The 25,979-nt window shown below is 32.5% G+C and overlaps 2 protein-coding genes across 2 annotated transcripts in view; both read right to left on the reverse strand.

Annotated features, from left to right (window-relative positions):
* The window catches only part of LOC134839467 (heterogeneous nuclear ribonucleoprotein D-like-B), a 393,489-nt gene that overhangs the window by 338,988 nt on the left and 28,522 nt on the right, over positions 1–25,979 (reverse strand). The gene's annotated exons all lie outside the window — the stretch shown is intronic.
* The window catches only part of LOC134839256 (uncharacterized), a 32,409-nt gene continuing 9,890 nt past the window's right edge, over positions 3,461–25,979 (reverse strand). Inside the window, exons 2-3 of the mRNA XM_063854752.1 lie at positions 4,402–4,984; positions 3,461–3,964 (exon numbers count right to left, since the gene is read on the reverse strand). Of these exons, the coding sequence (XP_063710822.1) occupies positions 3,610–3,964; positions 4,402–4,984 (938 nt within the window). The 3' untranslated portion in view covers positions 3,461–3,609. The remainder of the gene's footprint in view (positions 3,965–4,401; positions 4,985–25,979) is intronic.

Consider the following 25,979-nt stretch of genomic DNA (forward strand, 5'->3'; position numbering starts at 1 on the left):
CTTAATTTCATACTACTGATTCTACTTTTTGAATAGAGAAGTTTATCTACGAGACAACACAACTTAAAATTATTCCAGCAGAGTATGCTTTCCATTCGACAAATAAACGGAAGTTTTGCAAAAATTTGAAGAACAATTACTTGAATCAGGTTTTTGACGCAAACAAAGATTGTTGTTTGAAGAATAATTTGTTAGAAAGTGCTTTGCAACTTGATGTGTAACATCGAATGTTTTTGACATTTCAATTAGTTTGATCAGAATAACTTAATTGGATGAGAGTTTGACTTGAACAACTGTGTTCACTGACTGCAGTCTTTTTTAACAGCAAATCACCTTTCATTGATAATTGTAGCGTTTTAGACATTTACTGTTTGATAATTGATGGATTTTGGATTTAATTAACAATAACCATTAATCATTGAAGATAATATCAAGAACTCTTTCTTCTTCGCGTTCTGTACCCTTCAAGCAACCATTTATCTTCATTTCAGTGTCTTTTCAAGAAGGTTACCTTAAACATGGTATCTATCCACGGTAACAAGAAAATGAGAACACCATCGATGATCGAGTCGAAAAAACTTCAATGAAATGATGAGAGAACTATAAGTAGAATTCCTGGTATTTCAGAAAAACGCGCTGGTTAATTTGCAATCACACTTATTACGCTATGTTAAAGCTCAACCTGTTTTTGGAATCAATAATCGAATATTTTATTGAAAACTTATCAAGTGTTATTTAATATTGTATCTTACCTGCAAGGAAGAAGTAGAGTCAACAGTTATTAGCTAATCAAACTATTTTTTTTATCAAAATGATGATGCACAATTTTTGTATCGAATTAAGGAACTTTTTGAGAAGAACAACAACCTAGGATTCAATTCCGAAAGACTGTAAAGATAGCGAAACCAAATCACTTTTCCCTACCAATGGTTTGGAAGTCTGAACAAACTTGATTGTACCGAATTGTCAGCATAAAAATCCTTTTTCTAGGTTAAGAAGAGCAACCCACCTGATAGAAATTTTCGTGATTACCAGATACTTGTTAAAAGTGACTTTAATTGAAAAAAAGCATTGCAAATTGCAAGCATGTCAAAATTTTAACACAATGCTATAACAAGAAAAATCTTATTCTACGCAAAAATTGAATGAGTCTTATGAGATGAAAGAAATCGAAATGTGGAAATTGGCTTGCATGCTTCAAATATTGCAAGTGTTTGTCTAGATAAAACGACAAATCATATATTGTACCCGTTTTTGAAGAGGATAAGGATTCGTATGAGAAAATGCAGAAGGATTGACTTATATACTATCAAATTCCACAGTTTGGTAAAAAAAATTCCACAGTCAAGAATAAAATCAATGCAAATTTTCCTAATTAAACATCTCCATCTACTACTTGGTATTTGAGCAGATCTAGTTTTGACCAGGTTCAATGTGATTTGATGAATAGTGACGTATTGAAAACTAAGTTTTCAGTTTTCCTTCAATTTCCAAAAATATTGACATTGGCCGAACTAATATTGGAGAATACCTGAAACACTTTGCCAAGGAGAAGAATTTTCCCACAAATCCACAGCTGAAGCTAATCATCAACAAAATCATCAACACAATCATCAAAAATGGCACAATCATCAACACCTTCTTAATTTCTTATTTAGACTTGGATTTCGATGCCCAAAAAGTATTTTTTTAAATTACACGCGTAGGAAATTTTGAACAAATTTGTTCAGTCTGTTGTAGATGCTCGACAAGAAGGCGATTAGAATCACCTGTTTGAAGTTGTTGGTAACACCATGAATCTTCTGAGTCACAGCTGGTAGTACGGTTACCAAGTCATGGGTAGATCGAGGCATTTATCATCGAAGCATCTCGGCGATAAAAAGACCCATTTGTTGTAATATAAGATGAAGTAACTCAAAAAATATAAGTTGTATTTTTAAGGGTGAGGGAAAACTTGAACATTTCATAAAAATTTTTTGAGTCCTGTTCAGGTTATTGTTGGAATTTTAGCTTTTGTTGAGATATGGATAGATTAACATGAATTTGATGAGTAATAATGCATAGATGCAGGCTAAAATTGAACCATGTATAAATTTTTGAAGACAATTTTGATGCTTAACATTTTTTTCATACCTATAGTTAAAAAAATAAATATGTTAGAGAGTTAGAAAATGTTGTAACATGACCTTGATGAATCATAAAACAGGCGATGATGCGGAAACTCGTCATCACAAAAATTTTAAACTAAATTTTTGCAGCGTCACTGTTTCTATATGCATAACCATAGTTAAAAAATTAACCATTAATGAGCTAATAGGTGATGTAATTTGACCTTGATGAGTCATACTACATATGATGAGGCAAGACTTACACAATTCAAAAATCCTGAGATTAAGTTTTGGATGCATTAACCTTTAGCTCCTTAACAAAGATCAAACATTAGTTGTTTTTGAGATATAATTTGATGTAACCTGATCTTGATTATTCTTAATGCATATGATGAGGCAAAACCCGAAGACTGCATTTTATGATAAAATTTTTCGATTCTGAATGATTTCTGTTTTCATGTCCGTTTTTGCAAAGTTAAGATTTTTTGAGATTTAAAATGCTGTAGCATGACCCTGATGAAGCATACTACATATTATGATCAATGCATATTTGTTAGACTTAAGTTATTAGTTAGGTTTAAATTCTGAGCAACTGTCATGTTAATTACTTTAGTAAAAACATTTACTGTTTCTAAGACTTAAAATGATATATAACGATGAGTCTCATTGATGATATAATATGATCCTGATGTTCACTACTTTTTTTGAAAAATCAACAGTTAATGAGTTATCAAGGGGTGTAACTGGACCATGATGAGTCTTATTACATATAATGATATGATGTGCCATTATGGACAAAATGCAAACCTTGTGGTGACATAATTCACAATGCGAGGTAGTTTCTGTGTTCAATCATTCTGCAAAAAAAAAACATTATTTTTTGAGATTTAAGATGATGCAACGTGACATCGATTAGTCTTTCTACATTAGCTGAGGCAACAATTGAACAAGGCACAACATTTTTTGCAAACATCATCTTATAATTTTTTTTTGGCAAATAATTTTCTAGGTTTCACTCAGTATCGAGCTTGGCTCAAACTATTTCTGACTCAAGTCCACTTTGAGATAAAAATGAAGAAGCTAAAAAACTCCAAAAGCTAGTTTTAGCTGCCCTAATTTAATGAAGAAGCTAAAAAAACTCCAAAAGCTAGTTTTAGCTGCCCTAATTTAATGAAGAAGCTAAAAAACTCCAAAAGCTAGTTTTAGCTGCCGTAATTTAAGTTTTAAGGTCTTAAATTAGGCATAATTCAGCTGAGTAAGCTTGCTTCATTCGCTCAAATTAAGATATTAGACAAAAAATCAAAAAAAAATTGATACCAGTTTTTCACGAGACTGGAAAAAAACTTCGGAAATATTTTAAATTGGTTCGAATCACGACTAAAAATGCTTGAATTTGATTGATAACTCAACGCAGTCCGATGATTAATTTTAGTATCGATGATTTTGCGTGGCGCTTCAGTCATATTGGAAGTTCGCAGTTTTTTTACAGGCAATTGAACTTTCATTGAAGCTTGTAGCAGCTCAGACAAGTCTCCGTTGATAGGAGACTAGGAAGAACTGTAAAATAATTAGCAACACACAAGAAACTTCCGTCCGTTGGATCACTGAAAATAATATCGGCATCATCCGTCAAAACACTAAGCCCCATCTTAGCGTGTTTCCATGAAGAGAACCATTGGTATTCCGCTTGTTTCGTCGGATCAGAAAACGCATACCACCGTTTCCAAATATCAGCGGTCACTGCCAAATACTCTTTTTTACTTTTGTTGTAGCAGATACTAGTGAGACCCTTCTTATTGCGCCCTGAGGAAAATGCATTATTTTCATTCTTGTTGAATGTTTGCACTTCTTGTCCACTTTCATGGATAATAATCGATTATAATGTCATTTTATAGTCAGTAGACATAAAATAACAAAAGTAATAACAAACTTTTTGCGTTTCTTAGGGAACGTGTTTGTTCGAGTTCTAAATTTGCAGAACGTTGATTTTTTAACAATTTGGTGTCATTTTGATGCAACTGTCCAAAATACTCATCCATATGTTTCAAGAGTTCAATTAGCTGTAAACAATTTTTTGCAGAAAAAAAAGTTTTTCATGGATTTTTGTGGCCCATAAAAATTGATTATTTTGTCAAAATAATCGATTATAAAGATTTTTTAAATATTGAAAATATTCGATTATAATCCCCTAAAAATCTATTTTCATAGTTGAATGGGTCGATTATCTATATGGGTGAAGTTTTTTGCCGATATAATCCATTATAATCAACTATTTCATAAAAAAACTATTTACCTTGGCAAGCACAATTTGAGTCTTAGCAATTGGGATTCTGCTCCTTTCGTGAGAACCAGTTGATATTTCCCACCAGCTGAAGTGCAACTGGTGATCTTGAAGTCTTTGGGAGCCACCACATCATACGTGTTCTCAAATGTCACAATTATCTGTTCACTCCCGAAATCTGACACCATGATAACATAAAAAATATCAGTTTCTGAATCAGCTTGAAGAGAATAAACAAATCGCTCTTTGCAGTTTTTGTTATTGTATCTGTTCTGGATAACACCGCGGACTTGTTCCCAGGTACCACTTATACCCACTACTGACTGGTCGGTATATGAATTGTTAAAGATACTGTAAAGATATTTGCCCTGAATGCTTTGCGATATCATTTCTTTTCTAGATGGTAGCCTCCAATTATCCAACTTTATCGGTCTCAAAGCGTTTTCTTTTTCTACAGAGTGGAGTACCTCGATTAGTTCTTCGTACTTGTAGCCTCCATCCTTTGAGGCACACCCCTCAATCCCACTGAATTCAGGAATTCGTTCGAGCGTTCCACCTTTTCCACATAGGTAACACGTGAAGTCACCACCTTCACCTAAATTACAAAAAATGAAAGTAAGTGAATTGGCAAACGCCGGGAGAATTTCGCAGCCATAAGGAAATTCAACACTCAAATAAATCAATACGCTCAAAAGTAATATGCGAATCAATGCATAAAGAGAAACAAGCAAACTGCTACACAAAACTGGATTTTCACTATCAAACGAAAACCAACTAATCGCAAGAATAGCCGGTTGCTGTGGCAGTAGCACAGAATGTTCCGACCATATCATTCAAAAAAAACTTCAAAAAGATTTTTTTTTTCAAATTTAAGTCATTGTTTGTATGCAATTTGATTATAAAAAATTCAAAAGTATAGAAAGTAAGTGAACTAGGAATAATGGAAATCATTTGTCAAAAGGAAAATTGCAGAAAATTTAAAAAAAGGTGATTTTTCGAGGTAGCCCTAAAATGTTTTGGAAAACTTATTTGACAAGGAGGCGCCAATTTGAGTAAGGTTTTTGCCCAAAAAGATAAAAAAAAAGCTTTTATTTTAGTAAAATTACAATTTCATAGCCTAAAAATTTCATATAACGACGTTAATCTTTGTTTGAAGCTTGAATTATTTAGTGAGTACATTTATTCAGACATAAGATACTCACAGGGATCGACTCACGGGCCCTGAGGCCCCTCGAGGAGACGTCCCACAAGGTAGACTTTTACAGAATAAGTTGAGGAGAAAAAAAGCAGGATTTAGATCACTTGTGAAATATCCAGTGAAGTAATTCAAAATTGTCTGAAACAAAATTACGTTTAGTGTTTTGTACTTATGAGCTCAATTGAGATTTTGACATAACTTTCAAGTTCAACGGAAAAAGATTATTCGCCGAAAAAGAATTGCAAAACTTGAGCACTTTAACGCTAGCCGATTTTAACAAGCAGTTAAATTTAACAGATTTTGAACGTAGCTTTCTCAAGCTACGGGCACGTGTTTGCCTACAGTTATTTATTTGATTAAAATCCAAAAATTTTAATGGCGATTTACCGAGTATTTGATAAATAACTTCTTGAAAAACAGTATCTAGAAACAATTCAAAAACGGTATCAATATTATATTCTGAAAAATTTTCCGTAATGTGATCAAATTTGCATTTGCGCCTAAAGAAAATAGTTCTAAGAATTCGCTAAGAAATCGCCTTAATCGCTCAAAATTAATCTGAAAATCAATAAAATTAATTTGTGAAAAGTTGATTTTTGGAAAAATGGATGAAAGAGCTCAAAAAAATGACATATCAGTCGACCCATTCCGATGATTATTTTTTGGTACCTCAAATTGAGCTGAAAAAAAGGAAAAAATTAAAATATACTCAAAACCAAAATTTTAATGATCGGAACAACAAAACAATCATACTTCACACTTTTGTTATGACATTTGCCTACGACTCCTGCATAGAACAATTGGGTCCTTTCATTACGAGATCAAACTGTGCACTGGATATGCGCACCATTTTGTGTCTGTATTTTCCTGGATTCCAGAAACAACTCTTTAAACATTTCCCAAAACGTAAGTGGATTCCACCTACAAAGTTTCCATAGATTCCGCGTAAAAATACCAGTAACGTAAATTTTGTCGGCATATCAGTTTTGCTGGGGACTCCGGTTCGAACGAATTGCGTAGTTGTTCCGGATTCCGCAAATACAAGCGGATCCCGCAAATTTAAGTGGATTCCCCAAATATATGCAGATTCCGCTTAGAATTTGCGGAATCCGCCCACAGTTTGTTTTTTGTTCGCTGACATTTTGCGGGTTCCGCTTAGCATTTGCAGATTCCAGTTACAGTTGCGGATTCTGCGACAGCCTAAGTTTAAATAACACATATACTAGGATCTGCTCATGGATTTCACGAAGTATTCCGGAAATCGCAAAATTTGTTGAGGATTCCACAATGGTTGTTGCGGATTCCGCAAATTTGCCTGTTTTTGGAGCAATTATGAGCAATACAGTGTTTTAACTATTTGTCCGTGGAACCCAAAACAGCATAGAATATCAAATTAAAGTAGCGATGTTTCGGGTTACATGACAAATCTGATTTTGGCTGGTTGCGAAATTGGCTTACAATTCAGAAAATGCACAATTCGGTTTTGTAATGATAATTTTTCGCGCTCGATATCAATGAACCTTTGTTCGGGGTCAAGAGAAGTTATCAAATCACAAATTAGTTCTTCCCCGTTAGTTCCTTCAGTTGTTTAAATTTTTTCGTCACAGGCATCGTTGAGTATCAAAAAGATTTTTAATTATGTTTTATTGTTCCGCAATAAATCAAGCGTCTCCAGTTTGAGAGGTGTATATTTTTTAAGATCTCGCAAAACCATTGTAGAATTTAAAAATGACTCTTTAGAGTGATAGATAATGAGGCTAAAATTGGGGGGGGCATGGTGGACCCCATGTATTAAGATACTTTATAGATTTCCGGTCCGCCATGCTAAGTATTAAGATTAGGTATAGAGTCTACAATATATTTAGATAGGGGAAAAATAATGATAATGCTTCAATCTGATATTAAGAAAAAGAAAAATGGTATTTGTTTGGGTTTTGTGTGGAAGTGTCTAGTTTTTTTCGCAAAAAATTTGGCGCGCGTTATTTAACTGTTAAAGATCACTGTTTATTTACATGTAGTTTGTGCAATGAAGTTCTGGTAATTAGTTTTTTGGTACATGGTAAATCAATGGTATTTTTTTTGGGTAAAAATTGAGATTTTTTATCAAAAAATTGAAAAACTTTCAAAAAATTTTCAAAACCCGATAAGATTTGGTATAAATCGAACTATTAACGCTTTTATTAGGTGATATTACTTTTTGAAACAGTGTTCATCTGCCTGAGTTATGCTGAAACCTTTTGAAACTTCGCAAAATCAGTTTATTGAAAAAAAATAAATTACAAAACCAATAAGGAAATCACTGCATCGTATAGTAAATTAACTGTCATAATTAAGAACTAGAAAAAAAACACTGATAAATTCAAAACATGCACAGCAAGAATATTTTTGAAGAATCTCTTGTAGAATTTCAAAAGAAGAAATGGTGAAAGAATTGCTTAAAGTCTGCACAAACTCTCACTTTTTTGTAGTTTTCTGGAAACATTTCGCAACTGCTTTTTTGTTGGAAGAGAATAAGTTGTTCTTCTTTGACCCAAGGGATCAGCAAAGTAGTAAGTTTTGTTCAGTAGAGCAATCATAAACCGGTGGTCTCCTCTATCATTGCTTGAGGCTGAGTTGATTATTGCAAAAGAGTATTTTGTTACTTGAGGTACTTTGTCAGAGAGGTAAGATCCGATGTACTGAAACCTGAGCTCAGGAATTCTTTCAATAATTTGCAGAATTAAAAAACTATCCATCTTTGCAATTAATTGTTGATTTACATCTACAAACAAAGAAATTGATATCTTGATAGTCCATTTTAGGATGAAAAAATAAGATTAATGACTTACACGCATTTATGTATTGAATCAACAAATTCACATACACAAGTCATATGAACTGGACAAAGGTTATAGAACACTGTTTTACAGTCAAGTTTGAAAAAAATTTCTCGGGTTATCAACTAAACAGAATTCTTTATCTGCTTTTTCTGGCGATTTAGGTCTGAAGAATAACAAAATAGATAGTATAGAGACAATAACAATGAAAAGTCCTAAGAAAAGTTACAGCGTTTTTATAGGAACCTGAAAACTCAAAAAAATAAACAATTTTAGCAACTCTTCCGAATTTGTCAAATGATTGTTTGATAGTTTTTCTCCCAAGACTATCAATTCCGTTACTTGCTCCAAGGGAAGTTGGAAAAACGTTTCTAATCTCAGGTTTCCTCCACTAAATTTGGATAATGAAACTGTTCAACTGCATGATGTAGTGAAGTCAAGTCAAAAACACGAATATTGTGATTTTGAAAAACTTGCATAGTAAGAGCTGGGAAACCTTCCTTAAACTGCATTGCTTCCACTGTTGTAACATGAGGACGACAAAAAAAGGTGTATCTAATGAAACAATTGCTCTTCCACCCCAAGTAATTTTAAGCTCTCTCAAATAAAAATGTTGATAGCTGAAAGAGTTTTCATGAAAAGATACTGAAACAGCTGATTTGTATTCATTGCAACAGCTACTCTTCTTATTGGAGCGTTGTTGAATAAATTTTCTTGTATGAAATGGTTTTGACGAAATAGTATGATAAAGGTTTGATGTAGGATGAAGGATAAAGGAGTCAACCTCGGATTTTGCTTTTTGTTCTCCTTTTCCTTTTTATGTTCTGCTTTTTCTTTTTTGAACAATCAAAAATTTCAGACTGACATTTGGATTATCAGATAACAAGTAAAAATTAGGTCTAGCTCGAATTACTTAAGTTCGAACTTTGGTATTCGGTAGCAACAATTTTTTGCAAGTAAACAAATCAATGGCGAGTCTCCCTTAGAGTGAACAAGTTATCCCTGTTCCTAAGAAATTTGCTCTATCAGTGAATGGATGCATATCTCCGATTTTCTTGTTCATGGCTACATTTATATATAAACAATACTTGGACACAACCCTGATTCAATATACATTGGTACAGTCTTTTTTTTCTACTCGGAAGTTTCTCTGCCATCTGTGAATGTAAACTTTCCTTCACTAACATTTTGTTACGAAGATGGGTACAATATTTTTGAAATAGCAACCTCCCATTTTCTTTTCAAGTGTTTTCGTTTGGGTAGAAAATTTGTGAAAGAACTCAGAGTATTATTCGGATAATATTTAAAAGAAGCGTTAGAAACTACCTAAAAAGTAAAAGAATCCAATTTTCCCAGAATTACTTCTTTGTTGAAATCTTTGATGGTGTATGTAGGAGGTTTTTTTGTAGATTGTTCCCGAAAGTTCAAAAACTTCATCTGTCAATGGTGGTTCGTATACCTTTTGAAAAAAAAAATATCATTCTTTGAAATTCTCTTTCTATCTACAACTTTGAGTTTGAGTGTCTTATATCTTTTTAGAGGTTTATTGTACAGAATTGGCGAGCTTAAATTAGTTTTTCATTGTTCGGTGAAGTTCTCCATCGTGTGAGTTTTGATATTTCTCTTCGATATTTCACTGAATCTACTTTTCGGAGAACCTGTAGCTTGCCGCGTAGCAAATTTACTAGACATTCGCTGAGGAACTGAATGAATTTTTTTTGGAATTGGAGGATGAATTGTTTTTGAAGTTTTTGGGAAAATATTTGAATTATTGAGAGTATAGAGACGCATTGTATGTTCATTGTCCGAAAACTTTGTTTCTGATTCTGCGGGTAAATGACATTTCGATAAAATTGATCCGCTGCTTGTGAAAAATTTAAGCGAATCAACTGTTTTTGGAATTAGATCAATGAGTAAATGGCCATAATGTTTAGATATTGCTTCTGTATACCACTCTTTCAATTGGGATCTTAGATCTAGTTGTTGGTTAATGTATTGATTCGTGAAACATCTCTCGGTGACTTGAACCAGACTTTGTGAGTATTTTGTAACTCAACAACTCTTCCCAATTTTCTTTGATGAAACAAGTTATATATATTGTTTTCGTTCCCCTGTGTCTCCCAGCAGAATCAATTGTTACAAACTGCATAGAAATTGAAATATATCATATATCATCAAACAATGTATTTTTATACTCTCGTAAGACTACTGAAATTAATGTGGCCTTTTTCCTCTCATTATAACTCCTGCTTGATTTTGGTCTGAATCACAACCAAAAATGTGACTCAAGTCAAAGTTTTCAATAACAAAAACTGATTGATTCTCAGGTAAATGAACGGCAACATTTTGTGTAATTTTATATACTGATACAGAGATTTTGCATGAGCACATTCTCCGATTATCTTGTTCATGGCTACATTTATATATAAACAATACTTGGACACAACCCTGATTCAATATACATTGGTACAGTCTTTTTTTTCTACTCGGAAGTTTCTCTGCCATCTGTGAATGTAAACTTTCCTTCAGTAACATTTTGTTACGAAGATGGGTACAATATTTTTGAAATAGCAACCTCCAATTTTCTTTTCAAGTGTTTTCGTTTGGGTAGAAAATTTGTGAAAGAACTCATAGTATTATTCGGATAATATTTAAAAGAAGCGTTAGAAACTAACTAAAAAGTAAAAGAATCCAATTTTCCCAGAATTACTTCTTTGTTGAGATCTTTGATGGTGTATGTAGAAGGTTTTTTGTAGATTTTTCCCGAAAGTTCAAAAACTTCATCTGTCAATGGTTGTTCGTATCCCTTTCGAAAAAAAATATCATTCTTTGAAATTCTCTTTCTATCTACAACTTTGAGTTTGAGTGTCTTATATCTTTTTAGAGGTTTATTGTACAGAATTGGCGAGCTTAAATTAGTTTTTCATTGTTCGGTGAAGTTCTCCATCGTGTGAGTTTTGATATTTCTCTTCGATATTTCACTGAATCTACTTTTCGGAGAACCTGTAGCTTGCCGCGTAGCAAATTTACTAGACATTCGCTGAGGAACTGAATGAAAATTTTTTGGAATTGGAGGATGAATTGTTTTTGAAGTTTTTGGGAAAATATTTGAATTATTGAGAGTATAGAGACGCATTGTATGTTCATTGTCCGAAAACTTTACTTCTGATCCTGCGGGTAAATGACATTTTGATAAAACTGAACCACTGCTTGTGAAAAATTTAAGCGAATCAACTGTTTTTGGAATTAGATCAATGAGTAAAGGGCCATAATGTTTAGATATTGCTTCTGTATACCACTCTTTCAATTGGGATCTTAGACCTAGTGTTGGTTAATGCATTGATTCGTGAAACATCTCTCGGTGACTTGAACCAGACTTTGTGAGTATTTTGTAACTCAACAACTCTTCCCAATTTTCTTTGATGAAACAAGTTACATATATTGTTTTCGTTCCCCTGTGTCTTCCAGCAGAATCAATTCTTACAAACTGCATAAAAATTGAAATTTCTTCACAAGAGTCTTTAAATAGTAACAGGTGTTTTGTTCCATTATTGGGAAGGTTTTCAAGGAGTTCAAAGACAGCTCTTCGGATAAATTCAAGCTTTTTTGTTTGCATATGTCCATAAGAAAGTTGATAATGTTGATTAAAATAAAAAAAATTGTCAAATCTTAGTTGAAACGTACCAATTTTCAATCAACTAAAATTAAGATGCGATTTCCCAGATCCATTCAGTCCAACTAGCGAAATAAAAACTCGTTTTTATGTTCTGCTTTTTCTTTTTCGAACGATCAAAAATTTCAGACTGACATTTGGATTATCAGATAACATGTAAAAATTAGGTCTAGCTCGAATTACTTAAATTCGAATTTTGGTATTCGGTAGCAACAATTTTTTGCAAGTAAACAAATCAATGGCGAGTCTCCCTTAGAGTGAACAAGTTATCCCTGTTCCTAAGAAATTTGCTCTATCAGTGAATGGATGCATATCAAAAGCATCAGACTATTCTTCAAAACTGTATCCATGACAAGCAAGTATCCTTTTGTTACTCACTGCTGTCGAGTTAAATTCGTTCGATCTTTGTGCCTTATGAGGATGTAAACCATTGTACTGTTAAAGTAAGTTTATAAATTGGAGAAAAGTGAGTGTATTAGATTGTTTACATAACTTAAGTAAGTTTGTGGTTCCTCATCTGAGTCATCCTCGGATTTTGCTTTATGTTCTCCTTTTTTATGAAAGCATCAAACAGTCTTCCTTTGAAAATTTGAAGCTTTAAACTAAGATGGGTATCACGCAAATCCAAGTAGAGATTACGATCCGTTTCAGATTCAAACTCAATACTGCTTTCATCTAGAGAAGTACTGGGGAAAACTTCTTGCGTGTAAGATGACATAATTCTTTCCGAAACTGGGACTTATCAAAAATCTCTAATGAAGCATTTGTAAAAGTCCCGTACCGAAAAAAAAATTGGTTTATAATCATTTTATTTTGTCAAAAATGTTTTTGCTAGAGCGACTGGTTTTCGATCTACTTTTTCGAGAATCGGATATTCTTCTACGCTTGGATTTCTTTTTTCCATCTCCCAATTGTTTCCAAACTGTTTTGTTTCAACAAATCTGCTCCAATTCTTTTTGTAGCTGGGACTATATTTCTTTTAATAGATGGGATTGCAGTTCTCCCAAGAGTTTGTGCAAGAGCTCCAAAACTTCTTCCACCTTGTCTTGCATGTCCTCAAAAAATAGGCAAATCAGCTGAATTTTGAGCAACCATTTCGTATGAAGTTCAAATCAAAATTGATTAATCGAATTTTTGCGGAACAAGAGAACAACTCGGGTAAATCCTACGAATACAAAAGGAATTTTTTCGTACTACCTTCTAGTTCTATTTTAGTATGTTGGAGAGAGTTTGTTAACTGTTTTTTAAACTGTAAATTTGTAAGGGGCTGATAACTCATGTACTGTCTTGTAGAAATTTGATCTCAACTTTTTACTTTGGAGATGAATGCAATACAACGCAATTAGGGGGTTTTTGTATCACCGACTATGTTTTTTTTTTATAATAACACTATATATCATCAAACAACTTATTTTTATACTCTCGTAAGACTACTGAAGATAATGTGGCCTTTTTCCTCTCATTATAACTCCTGCTTGATTTTGCTCTGAACCAAAACCAAAAATGTGACTCAAGTCAAAACTTTCAATAACAAACACTGATTGATTCTCAGGTAAATGAACGGCAACCTTTTGTGTAATTTTATATACTGATACAGAGATTTTGCTTGAGCCCATTCTCCGATTCTCTTGTTCAAGGCTACAATTATATATAAACAATACTTGGATACAACCCTGGTTCAATATACATTGGTACAGTCTTTCTTTTCTCCTCGGAAGTTTCTCTGCCATCTACGAATGTAAACTTTTCTTCAGTAACATTTTAGTACGAAGATGGGTATGATATTTTTGAAATAGCAACCTCCCATTTTCTTTTCAAGTGTTTTTGTTTGGGTGGAAAATTTGTGAAAGAACTCAGACTATTATTCGGATAATAATTAAAAGAAGAGTTAGAAACTAACTAAATAGTAAAAGAATCCAATTTTCCAAGAATTACTTCTTTGTTGAGATCTTTGATGGTGTATGTAGAAGGTTTTTGTAGATTTTTCCCGAAAGTTCAAAAACTTCATCTGTCAATGGTTGTTCGTATCCCTTTCGAAAAAAATATCATTCTTTGAAATTCTCATTCTATCTACAACTTTGAGTTTGAGTGTCTTATATCTTTTAAGCGGTTTATTGTACAAAATTGGTGAGCTTAAATTAGTTTTTCTTTGATCGGTGAAAATCTCCATCGTGTGAGTTCTGATATTTCTCTTCGATATTTTACTAAGTCTAGTTTTCGGAGAACCTGTAGCTTGCCGCGTAGCAAATTTACTAGACATTCGCTGAGGAACTGAATGAATTTTTTTTGGAATTGGAGGATGAATTGTTTTTGAATTATTGAGAGTATAGAGACGCATTGTATGTTCATTGTCCGAAAACTTTGTTTCTGATTCTGCGGGTAAATGACATTTCGATAAAATTGATCCGCTGCTTGTGAAAAATTTAAGCGAATCAACTGTTTTTGGAATTAGATCAATGAGTAAATGGCCATAATGTTTAGATATTGCTTCTGTATACCACTCTTTCAATTGGGATCTTAGATCTAGTTGTTGGTTAATGTATTGATTCGTGAAACATCTCTCGGTGACTTGAACCAGACTTTGTGAGTATTTTGTAACTCAACAACTCTTCCCAATTTTCTTTGATGAAACAAGTTATATATATTGTTTTCGTTCCCCTGTGTCTCCCAGCAGAATCAATTGTTACAAACTGCATAGAAATTGAAATATATCATATATCATCAAACAATGTATTTTTATACTCTCGTAAGACTACTGAAATTAATGTGGCCTTTTTCCTCTCATTATAACTCCTGCTTGATTTTGCTCTGAATCACAACCAAAAATGTGACTCAAGTCAAAGTTTTCAATAACAAACACTGATTGATTCTCAGGTAAATGAACGGCAACATTTTGTGTAATTTTATATACTGATACAGAGATTTTGCATGAGCACATTCTCCGATTCTCTTGTTCATGGCTATATTTATATATAAACAATACTTGGACACAACCCTGATTCAATATACATTGGTACAGTCTTTTGTTTCTACTCGGAAGTTTCTCTGCCATCTGTGAATGTAAACTTTCCTTCAGTAACATTTTGTTACGAAGATGGGTACAATATTTTTGAAATAGCAACCTCCCATTTTCTTTTCAAGTGTTTTCGTTTGGGTAGAAAATTTGTGAAAGAACTCAGAGTATTATTCGGATAATATTTAAAAGAAGCGTTAGAAACTAACTAAAAAGTAAAAGAATCCAATTTTCCCAGAATTACTTCTTTGTTGAGATCTTTGATGGTGTATGTAGAAGGTTTTTTGTAGATTTTTCCCGAAAGTTCAAAAACTTCATCTGTCAATGGTTGTTCGTATCCCTTTCGAAAAAAAATATCATTCTTTGAAATTCTCATTATATCTACAACTTTGAGTTTGAGTGTATTATATCTTTTAAGCGGTTTATTGTACAAAATTGGCGAGTTTAAATTAGTTTTTCTTTGATCGGTGAAAATCTCCATCGTGTGAGTTCTGATATTTTTCTTCGATATTTTACTAAGTCTACTTTTCGGAGAACCTGTAGCTTGCCGCGTAGCAAATTTACTAGACATTCGCTGAGGAACTGAATGAATTTTTTTTGGAATTGGAGGATGAATTGTTTTTGAAGTTTTTGGGAAAATATTTGAATATTGAGAGTATAGAGACGCATTGTATGTTCATTGTCCGAAAACTTTGTTTCTGATTCTGCGGGTAAATGACATTTCGATAAAACTGATCCGCTGCTTGTGAAAAATTTAAGCGAATCAACTGTTTTTGGAATTAGATCAATGAGTAAATGGCCATAATGTTTAGATATTGCTTCTGTATACCACTCTTTCAATTGGGATCTTAGATCTAGTTGTTGGTTAATGTATTGATTCGTGAAACATCTCTCGGTGACTTGAACCAGACTTTGTGAGTATTTTGTAACTCAACAACTCTTCCCAATTTTCTTTGATGAAACAAGTTATATATATTGTTTTCGTTCCCCTGTGTCTCCCAGCAGAATCAATTGTTACAAACTGCATAGAAATTGAAATATATCATATATCATCAAACAATGTATTTTTATACTCTCGTAAGACTACTGAAATTAATGTGGCCTTTTTCCTCTCATTATAACTCCTGCTTGATTTTGCTCTGAATCACAACCAAAAATGTGACTCAAGTCAAAGTTTTCAATAACAAACACTGATTGATTCTCAGGTAAATGAACGGCAACATTTTGTGTAATTTTATATACTGATACAGAGATTTTGCATGAGCACATTCTCCGATTCTCTTGTTCATGGCTACATTTATATATAAACAATACTTGGACACAACCCTGATTCAATATACATTGGTACAGTCTTTTTTTTCTACTCGGAAGTTTCTCTGCCATCTGTGAATGTAAACTTTCCTTCAGTAACATTTTGTTACGAAGATGGGTACAATATTTTTGAAATAGCAACCTCCCATTTTCTTTTCAAGTGTTTTCGTTTGGGTAGAAAATTTGTGAAAGAACTCAGAGTATTATTCGGATAATATTTAAAAGAAGCGTTAGAAACTAACTAAAAAGTAAAAGAATCCAATTTTCCCAGAATTACTTCTTTGTTGAAATCTTTGATGGTGTATGTAGGAGGTTTTTTTGTAGATTGTTCCCGAAAGTTCAAAAACTTCATCTGTCAATGGTGGTTCGTATACCTTTTGAAAAAAAAATATCATTCTTTGAAATTCTCTTTCTATCTACAACTTTGAGTTTGAGTGTCTTATATCTTTTTAGAGGTTTATTGTACAGAATTGGCGAGCTTAAATTAGTTTTTCATTGTTCGGTGAAGTTCTCCATCGTGTGAGTTTTGATATTTCTCTTCGATATTTCACTGAATCTACTTTTCGGAGAACCTGTAGCTTGCCGCGTAGCAAATTTACTAGACATTCGCTGAGGAACTGAATGAAATTTTTTTGGAATTGGAGGATGAATTGTTTTTGAAGTTTTTGGGAAAATATTTGAATTATTGAGAGTATAGAGACGCATTGTATGTTCATTGTCCGAAAACTTTACTTCTGATCCTGCGGGTAAATGACATTTTGATAAAACTGAACCACTGCTTGTGAAAAATTTAAGCGAATCAACTGTTTTTGGAATTAGATCAATGAGTAAATGCCATAATGTTTAGATATTGCTTCTGTATACCACTCTTTCAATTGGGATCTTAGACCTAGTTGTTGGTTAATGTATTGATTCGTGAAACATCTCTCGGTGACTTGAACCAGACTTTGTGAGTATTTTGTAACTCAACAACTCTTCCCAATTGTCTTTGATGAAACAAGTTATATATATTGTTTTCGTTCCCCTGTGTCTTCCAGCAGAATCAATTCTTACAAACTGCATAGAAATTGAAATTTCTTCACAAAAGTCTTTAAATAGTAACAGATGTTTTGTTCCATTATTGTGAAGGTTTTCAAGGAGTTCAAAGACAGCTCTTCGGATAAATTCAAGCTTTTTTGTTTGCATATGTCCATAAGAAAGTTGATAATGTTGATTAAAATAAAAAAAATTTGTCAAATTTTAGTTGAAACGTACCAATTTTCAATCAACTAAAATTAAGATGCGATTTCCCAGATCCATTCAGTCCAACTAGCGAAATAAAAACTCGTTTTTATGTTCTGCTTTTTCTTTTTCGAACGATCAAAAAATTCAGACTGACATTTGGATTATCAGATAACATGTAACAATTAGGTCTAGCTCGAATTACTTAAATTCGAATTTTGGTATTCGGTAGCAACAATTTTTTGCAAGTAAACAAATCAATGGCGAGTCTCCCTTAGAGTGAACAAGTTATCCCTGTTCCTAAGAAATTTACTCTATCAGTGAATGGATGCATATCAAAAGCATCAGACTATTCTTCAAAACTGTATCCATGACAAGCAAGTATCCTTTTGTTACTCACTGCTGTCGAGTTAAATTCGTTCGATCTTTGTGCCTTAAGAGGATGTAAACCATTGTACTGTTAAAGTAAGTTTATAAATTGGAGAAAAGTGAGTGTATTAGATTGTTTACATAACTTAAGTAAGTTTGTGGTTCCTCATCTGAGTCATCCTCGGATTTTGCTTTATGTTCTCCTTTTTTTTGAAAGCATCAAACAGTCTTCCTTTGAAAATTTGAAGCTTTAAACTAAGATGGGTATCACGCAAATCCAAGTAGAGATTACGATCCGTTTCAGATTCAAACTCAATACTGCTTTCATCTAGAGAAGTACTGGGGAAAACTTCTTGCGTGTAAGATGACATAATTCTTTCCGAAACTGGGACTTATCAAAAATCTCTAATGAAGCATTTGTAAAAGTCCCGTACCGAAAAAAAAAATTGGTTTATAATCATTTTATTTTGTCAAAAATGTTTTTGCTAGAGCGACTGGTTTTCGATCTACTTTTTCGAGAATCGGATATTCTTCTACGCTTGGATTTCTTTTTTCCATCTCCCAATTGTTTCCAAACTGTTTTGTTTCAACAAATCTGCTCCAATTCTTTTTGTAGCTGGGACTATATTTTTTTTAATAGATGGGATTGCAGTTCTCCCAAGAGTTTGTGCAAGAGCTCCAAAACTTCTTCCACCTTGTCTTGCATGTCCTCAAAAAATAGGCAAATCAGCTGAATTTTGAGCAACCATTTCGTATGAAGTTCAAATCAAAATTGATTAATCGAATTTTTGCGGAACAAGAGAACAACTCGGGTAAATCCTACGAATACAAAAGGAATTTTTTCGTACTACCTTCTAGTTCTATTTTAGTATGTTGGAGAGAGTTTGTTAACTGTTTTTTAAACTGTAAATTTGTAAGGGGCTGATAACTCATGTACTGTCTTGTAGAAATTTGATCTCAACTTTTTACTTTGGAGATGAATGCAATACAACGCAATTAGGGGGTTTTTGTATCACCGACTATGTTTTTTTTTATAATAACACTATATATCATCAAACAACTTATTTTTATACTCTCGTAAGACTACTGAAGATAATGTGGCCTTTTTCCTCTCATTATAACTCCTGCTTGATTTTGCTCTGAACCAAAACCAAAAATGTGACTCAAGTCAAAACTTTCAATAACAAACACTGATTGATTCTCAGGTAAATGAACGGCAACCTTTTGGGTATTTTTATATACTGATACAGAGATTTTGCTTGAGCCCATTCTCCGATTCTCTTGTTCAAGGCTACAATTATATATAAACAATACTTGGATACAACCCTGGTTCAATATACATTGGTACAGTCTTTCTTTTCTCCTCGGAAGTTTCTCTGCCATCTACGAATGTAAACTTTTCTTCAGTAACATTTTGTTACGAAGATGGGTATGATATTTTTGAAATAGCAACCTCCCATTTTCTTTTCAAGTGTTTTTGTTTGAGTAGAAAATTTGTGAAAGAACTCAGACTATTATTCGGATAATAATTAAAAGAAGAGTTAGAAACTAACTAAATAGTAAAAGAATCCAATTTTCCAAGAATTACTTCTTTGTTGAGATCTTTGATGGTGTATGTAGAAGGTTTTTGTAGATTTTTCCCGAAAGTTCAAAAACTTCATCTGTCAATGGTTGTTCGTATCCCTTTCGAAAAAAATATCATTCTTTGAAATTCTCATTCTATCTACAACTTTGAGTTTGAGTGTCTTATATCTTTTAAGAGGTTTATTGTACAAAATTGGCGAGCTTAAATTAGTTTTTCTTTGATCGGTGAAAATCTCCATCGTGCGTAGCAAATTTACTAGACATTCGCTGAGGAACTGAATGAATTTTTTTTGGAATTGGAGGATGAATTGTTTTTGAAGTTTTTGGGAAAATATTTGAATTATTGAGAGTATAGAGACGCATTGTATGTTCATTGTCCGAAAACTTTACTTCTGATCCTGCGGGTAAATGACATTTTGATAAAACTGAACCACTGCTTGTGAAAAATTTAAGCGAATCAACTGTTTTTGGAATTAGATCAATGAGTAAATGCCATAATGTTTAGATATTGCTTCTGTATACCACTCTTTCAATTGGGATCTTAGACCTAGTTGTTGGTTAATGTATTGATTCGTGAAACATCTCTGGGTGACTTGAACCAGACTTTGTGAGTATTTTGTAACTCAACAACTCTTCCCAATTTTCTTTGATGAAACAAGTTATATATATTGTTTTCGTTCCCCTGTATCTTCCAGCAGAATCAATTCTTACAAACTGCATAGAAATTGAAATTTCTTCACAAGAGTCTTTAAATAGTAACAGGTGTTTTGTTCCATTATTGTGAAGGTTTTCAAGGAGTTCAAAGACAGCTCTTCGGATAAATTCAAGCTTTTTTGTTTGCATATGTCCATAAGAAAGTTGATAATGTTGATTAAAATAAAAAAATTTGTCAAATCTTAGTTGAAACGTACCAATTTTCAATCAACTAAAATTAAGATGCGATTTCCCAGATCCATTCAGTCCAACTAGCGAAATAAAAACTCGTTTTGCGGTAGAAATTGTTTTATTCATAGTCTCGGAGAAGGTAAAATGTAACCAACTGTACTTGATGAAAAAGCTACCCAAACTTTTGTTTCTTCACATGTAGTGGATAACTTTATTCGAACGATTGCACAAGCAAATAATATAATTATGAGAAAAAATTGGCACATAAAACAAAAAAAAGATCTATTACAAGTACGTCCAAAAAACTTGATTTTCGTTCATGATTCTCCCCTTCAAAAACAAAATTTCTTAAAGTTAATTGCTTGGCATATTCATCACCCATCTCAACTTGAGAATGAAAAAATTGATAATGAGTAATATTTAAAATTCAAAAACACAAGATAAGGGAAAATGATTTATACAATTTACAATTTATTTAAAAAACATCGAGTACATGTTCCGTATGCAAATGCTTTTCTTTCTGCACAGTGAAGAGTTTTTGCATGACGAAATGGGTAGTTGCTACAACTCTAATCATATTCTTTATATTTGAAATTCAAAATCTGAATTTTTGGGCATGCGTAGTCACCCAAGTTTGTAATTTTTTTTTCCAAAATTTCTGACAGAATTTCACATTTTTCATAACCTTTTGCGAAAAACTCTGGAACTTTTATTATTTTCAATATTTTTTTCAAGCTCAGTAGATTTTTCATTACCACTGCTCCAATTGATTCCAAGAAGATGCTTCGTACACCAAGCAGACTGAGATGTTGCTTCGAACTTTTTGCGAGGAAGAAAGGAATATCCCACAGTTTTTCCATTTTCAAAAACTCATAACTCTTTCACTGTTTTGTTTTCAAAACACTCAATATTCAAAACAACTAGACTCATGATTCTTACTGTTCTCACTGAAGTTTTTGGTTAAAATGACTAATAATCGAACAATGCATATACTGTTGAAGCAAAAAGTTTAATATATAAACAGAAGAGCAATCCCGTCACGTGACCAGGAAAACAAGAACTTGGAAATCTAGGCAAAACAATAGAACAACCAGGTTCCTTATGCGTAGTAGGCTTCACAGATCCAGCTCTATCATGTAAAATTGCCTAAAATCTAAAGATTTTTGAATTTGCAAAAAAAATAGTCCATTCAGGAATTTCCCTATCCAGTTAGACCTCCAGAAAGAAAGTTTTGATCCATTTCTTTCATACGAATGTTTGGGTTCAAAACAATACAGGTGCAGGGAAAGTAATTTTTTCGTTTTGATTTCGATGAAAATTCATGCTTAAAAGTGGTTAAAAATTTCTGAGAATTTCATTCAATTTATGAACGTTCGTTTTCTACTGTGCATGTTTCTACATAAGACAAAACTGAGGGGATAAAATCAATGAGTTTATCAAACTCCTCCTTTTCTAACTGAAATTTTTGATTTTTTTTCCAAGTGTTTTCTTTCCTACGATGTTCTATAAGATCAGTTTTTTTTTTAAATATGTTTACATTTACTTAGAAAACTTTTACGTTTTCCATTGTGCAAAGACCACTCAATTTTAAAGATTGTGGTTCTGCATCCACATCGTGCAATTTGGTGTATTTTGAGATTCCAAAACTGTTAGCGAAAATTTCTGGGACTTTTTTTGGAAGACGATGTGAAAAAGTCCTAATTAATTTTGAAGTTTAAAAACAAGAATTCTTAAAAAACCAATTTTCCATCTCATACTGCTCAGCTGAAAGAAATTTTGAAAAATGATTTAAAAAGACGAAGATTTGAATTGCAAGACTATAGTAACATCGCTCAATAAAAATATTGAACATTTAAGTACTCGACAAACATAAAATCTCCTAAGATCTTGGCGAGTTCTTTGAATTCGTTCAAAGTATAGTTGACATTGGCAACTTGCATCAAGACTTCGTTGTCCGTTGCAGTGAAAAGTCGAATCTGAATGTAGGGTGACTTGTTCACACTGTACTTCTTGATTGTGACAAAAACTTTTCTCTTCTTCTATATTGCTACGTCATACACCGCTTGACAGTTCGCAAGTTCCTGCTCCATGGTTGAGTCTTTTTCAGAATAGGGTTCCAATAGAGGAACGATTCCGTATTGCTGATATCTTTTCTCCTTCTTTTTCGCCAAGTTAGACTTGCTCGGATTTTTTGATTTGTCCCTATTCATTTTTCTTTAGCAATTGAAAACAAGGTTCATAATAAACTTTTCCGTTGTAGATATCTCCCAATTTCTTTTTATTTTTAGCAAATTCAATATAGTTGGAAAGGATAATTTTTCGTTGATACATTTTTGACTTTTGCCTTTTGACTTCTGATCAGTAGTAGATATTTCAAAATAATGATATTTGTAAATATATAGAAGTTAGGAAATGTAGATGACTAACTGTAAATTCCAAATAAGGTATTATTACCTTATATGGAATAGTGAGTAGGTGATGAACCAAATTTGGACATTGCGTAGGTGCCAGAACTACTATATAAGCAATTCATTGTAGATAAAAATCATTTTCGACATTTAATTGGTGATGGCATATGCTATGTGTCAAGCATATCCCACATTGTTTTCGGATTATAATGCAAAATCTCTTTTAATCTCTGTCTTAGAAAATTTCTATGAAAACTGATTGTAACCCAAGATTACAGTGTATCTAACCATGCATCATTCTGTCCATTGGAAAATTGCAAGTTCCACTCGGTATTAATTGGATCATCGCTCGATCAACTTTTGCAAGGACTAGATACATCTCTTTCACTTACCAAATTGTTGACTGTTTTTATATTTTATACAAACACAGATTTTTTTCTAATATTATTTCATCAAGAAGTGAAGTTTTCAATCAATTGAATTGAGCAGTTGAACTCAAATTGAATTGTAGAATACCGCAAAATTACCCAGTGATGCAAATAAACGCCTGCTGCAAAAAAATTAAAAGACATCGTTTCAGTTTTGCTCAGAAGCTTGCCTCTATCCAGACTCTTGGATCAGATTTTTTGGAAAGGATTCGAAAAACTCAAAACTCAAAGTATGAGTCTGATTTGTTAAAAATTGTTGATTGTTTCATTGATGGCTATGGTTCTGTAAATAGTGAGCTGGTCAATTTTTCTATTAATAATTGAATGTTTGTTTATAAAAACCTTGTCAAACTAAATGTACTTCAAATTAAAAATTTTTTCAACAAAATTATTTAAAAATTTTTAATTTTTGTTAACTCAGAGTTTTTTCGCAAGATGGAAAATTTGATATGATTTTTTCATTTTTTCAACAAAATTGTAAAAATTCAATAAAACTTTTTTAAAAGGTGCAAAAATGTTTTGGTTTTTTAACGAGTGTGCAGAAATTTCCATAAGTTTTTTTTGTAAACTGCAAGTTTGTTTGTGGTTTTTTAGAAAGCTTATGCAAAAACCAAACTTCTTTTTTCTTATGCATATGCGAAAAACGAAGAGTTTTTTGAAACAAACTGGTTAAATAAGTACTAAAATTTTTCCATTATTGATGACTTTGAGTGCTATTCCATATCCTAATACATTGTTATTCTGATGTTTTTGATCAACATACATGCAAAAAATTGATTGTTTCATTGATCAAATCTAGAACAAAGGAATTCATAAATTTTGATTTTCAACAGTGCAAGAATGCGAAAAAACTTAATGATTTTTTTCTTAAAATGCAATTTTTTTAAAACTTTTTTTAACATATGCGCTAGAAACATTTTGCATGGCGTGAAAATTATTGTACTGTTTGTTAAATATACGCAAAAAATGTAACGAACTTTTATCTTGTGTGCACAAATGTTGTGAAATTTTTTACAAGATTTAAAAATTGATATATATTTTTTGTTATCATTATAACAAAACTTATTAAAAAATCTTTACCAATTGCAGAATTAACTTGATTTTCAACCCGTGTGCAAAGTTTTTAACAAAAATACATTTTTTGATCCTATCTCTTTGTTCCTATCTCCTAAAAATAAAATGACTAGATGTAAAAAAATTAAATTACAAAACTTACAAATTATAGCAACTTATTTTAGATTGTTGTTTCGAACTACAAAAAATTTATAACCAAAAAAAAACAAATTTTCCTTTTGAGAACTTCAATTTTCCGAATAAAAAAACATACACAGAGGCAATCGCAAAGGTGAATGACCGAAAAGACCAAAAATTTGCTGGAAACACAAGAAAAATTGCCGATATAATAAACAAAAGAAAAAAATTAGAAAAAGTAGCATCTCTGCAAACTTTCTCATCAATTCAATTGAAATTTTGTATGTAACCAAGGAAAAAATGTTGATTTTTGAGTAGATAGTCAAGTTCTTTAATTTTGATGTAGATTTGAGAGATTAGCTCAAAATTGATGAATTTTTCAAAGCAAATCTTACAAAACACAAGTCAACAACCAAAATATTTACAAATCAAAGACCTTTCGAGCAGCTGAGTTCTCAAGATTTTGCAAGTTCTCAATGGAGTGCAAACCCCTCATCCTCTTCGATGGTAATTGGGATCTGCACAAATCCCTCTTCTCAAATAAAGAGTAAAAGGTCGACTGGTTGAGCCATATATCTAGAGTCAAGAGTGTCGGGGTAGTTCATTCCCACATGCTCAGCCACTTCCTACATCATTTGCATTTCTCCAAGTTGGTTCTCTGTCATGGGTACTTGCGCTATATGACGTTCGTTGAAATCCTTTCGCATCACTTCCACCATGTTCCCGACTTGGGTTGGGATGTCCATTCGTGCCAGAAAACTCCAGAGACTATTTCTTGCACTTGGTTTTGTACTAGATTAGGCGAAAATTCTACAGAATACATCAGGTTGCTGTTCTGCACTGAAAAAATCATTTTGAACATTAAGTTGAGAAAAAGATAGAGAGTAAAAAGAACGAATCTTTTACAGTTGAGAGGGAGGAGTTGACGGTAGTTAATTGAAATTAAAGCATTTAGAGCTGAGAGTGGAGGTAGATAACGGTAGTTAAGTTGAAAAAAAAAATGATTTATGTTAATAAAGAGTTAAGAAAGAGGGGTACCTTCAATTCGAATGTGTGGGTTTAACCAATCAGAATTGATTTTCCTTATTTGAATTGTAGTTGTGTCCAATCAGATTTCAGCTTCCTTTTGAGAAATTCTTGTAAAAAAAAGTCGTGTCCAATCGGAAAAAAAGTTCCATTTCAGGATTTTTTTACATTGTTGTTTCCGACAACAAAAATGTTCGCTTGCTTTAAGTTTTCATATCCAATAAAAAACATTTTCACCTTTTAGGATTCAATCCTACGAATAAGTAAAAACACACACAAAGGCAATCGCAAAGATGAATGACCAAAAATTGTTTGCTGTAAACATAAGAAATATTGCCGATATAAGTAACAAAAGAAAAAATTAGAACAAGTAGCTTTTCTGCAAGTTTTCTCATCATTTCAATTGAATTTTTGTATGTAACTAAGGAAAAATTGTTGATTTTTGAGTAGATAGTCAAGTTCTTTAA

The sequence above is a fragment of the Symsagittifera roscoffensis genome, chromosome 2, assembly GCF_963678635.1.
Source record: "Symsagittifera roscoffensis chromosome 2, txSymRosc1.1, whole genome shotgun sequence".
In the NCBI taxonomy this organism is placed as follows: domain Eukaryota; kingdom Metazoa; phylum Xenacoelomorpha; order Acoela; family Convolutidae; genus Symsagittifera; species Symsagittifera roscoffensis.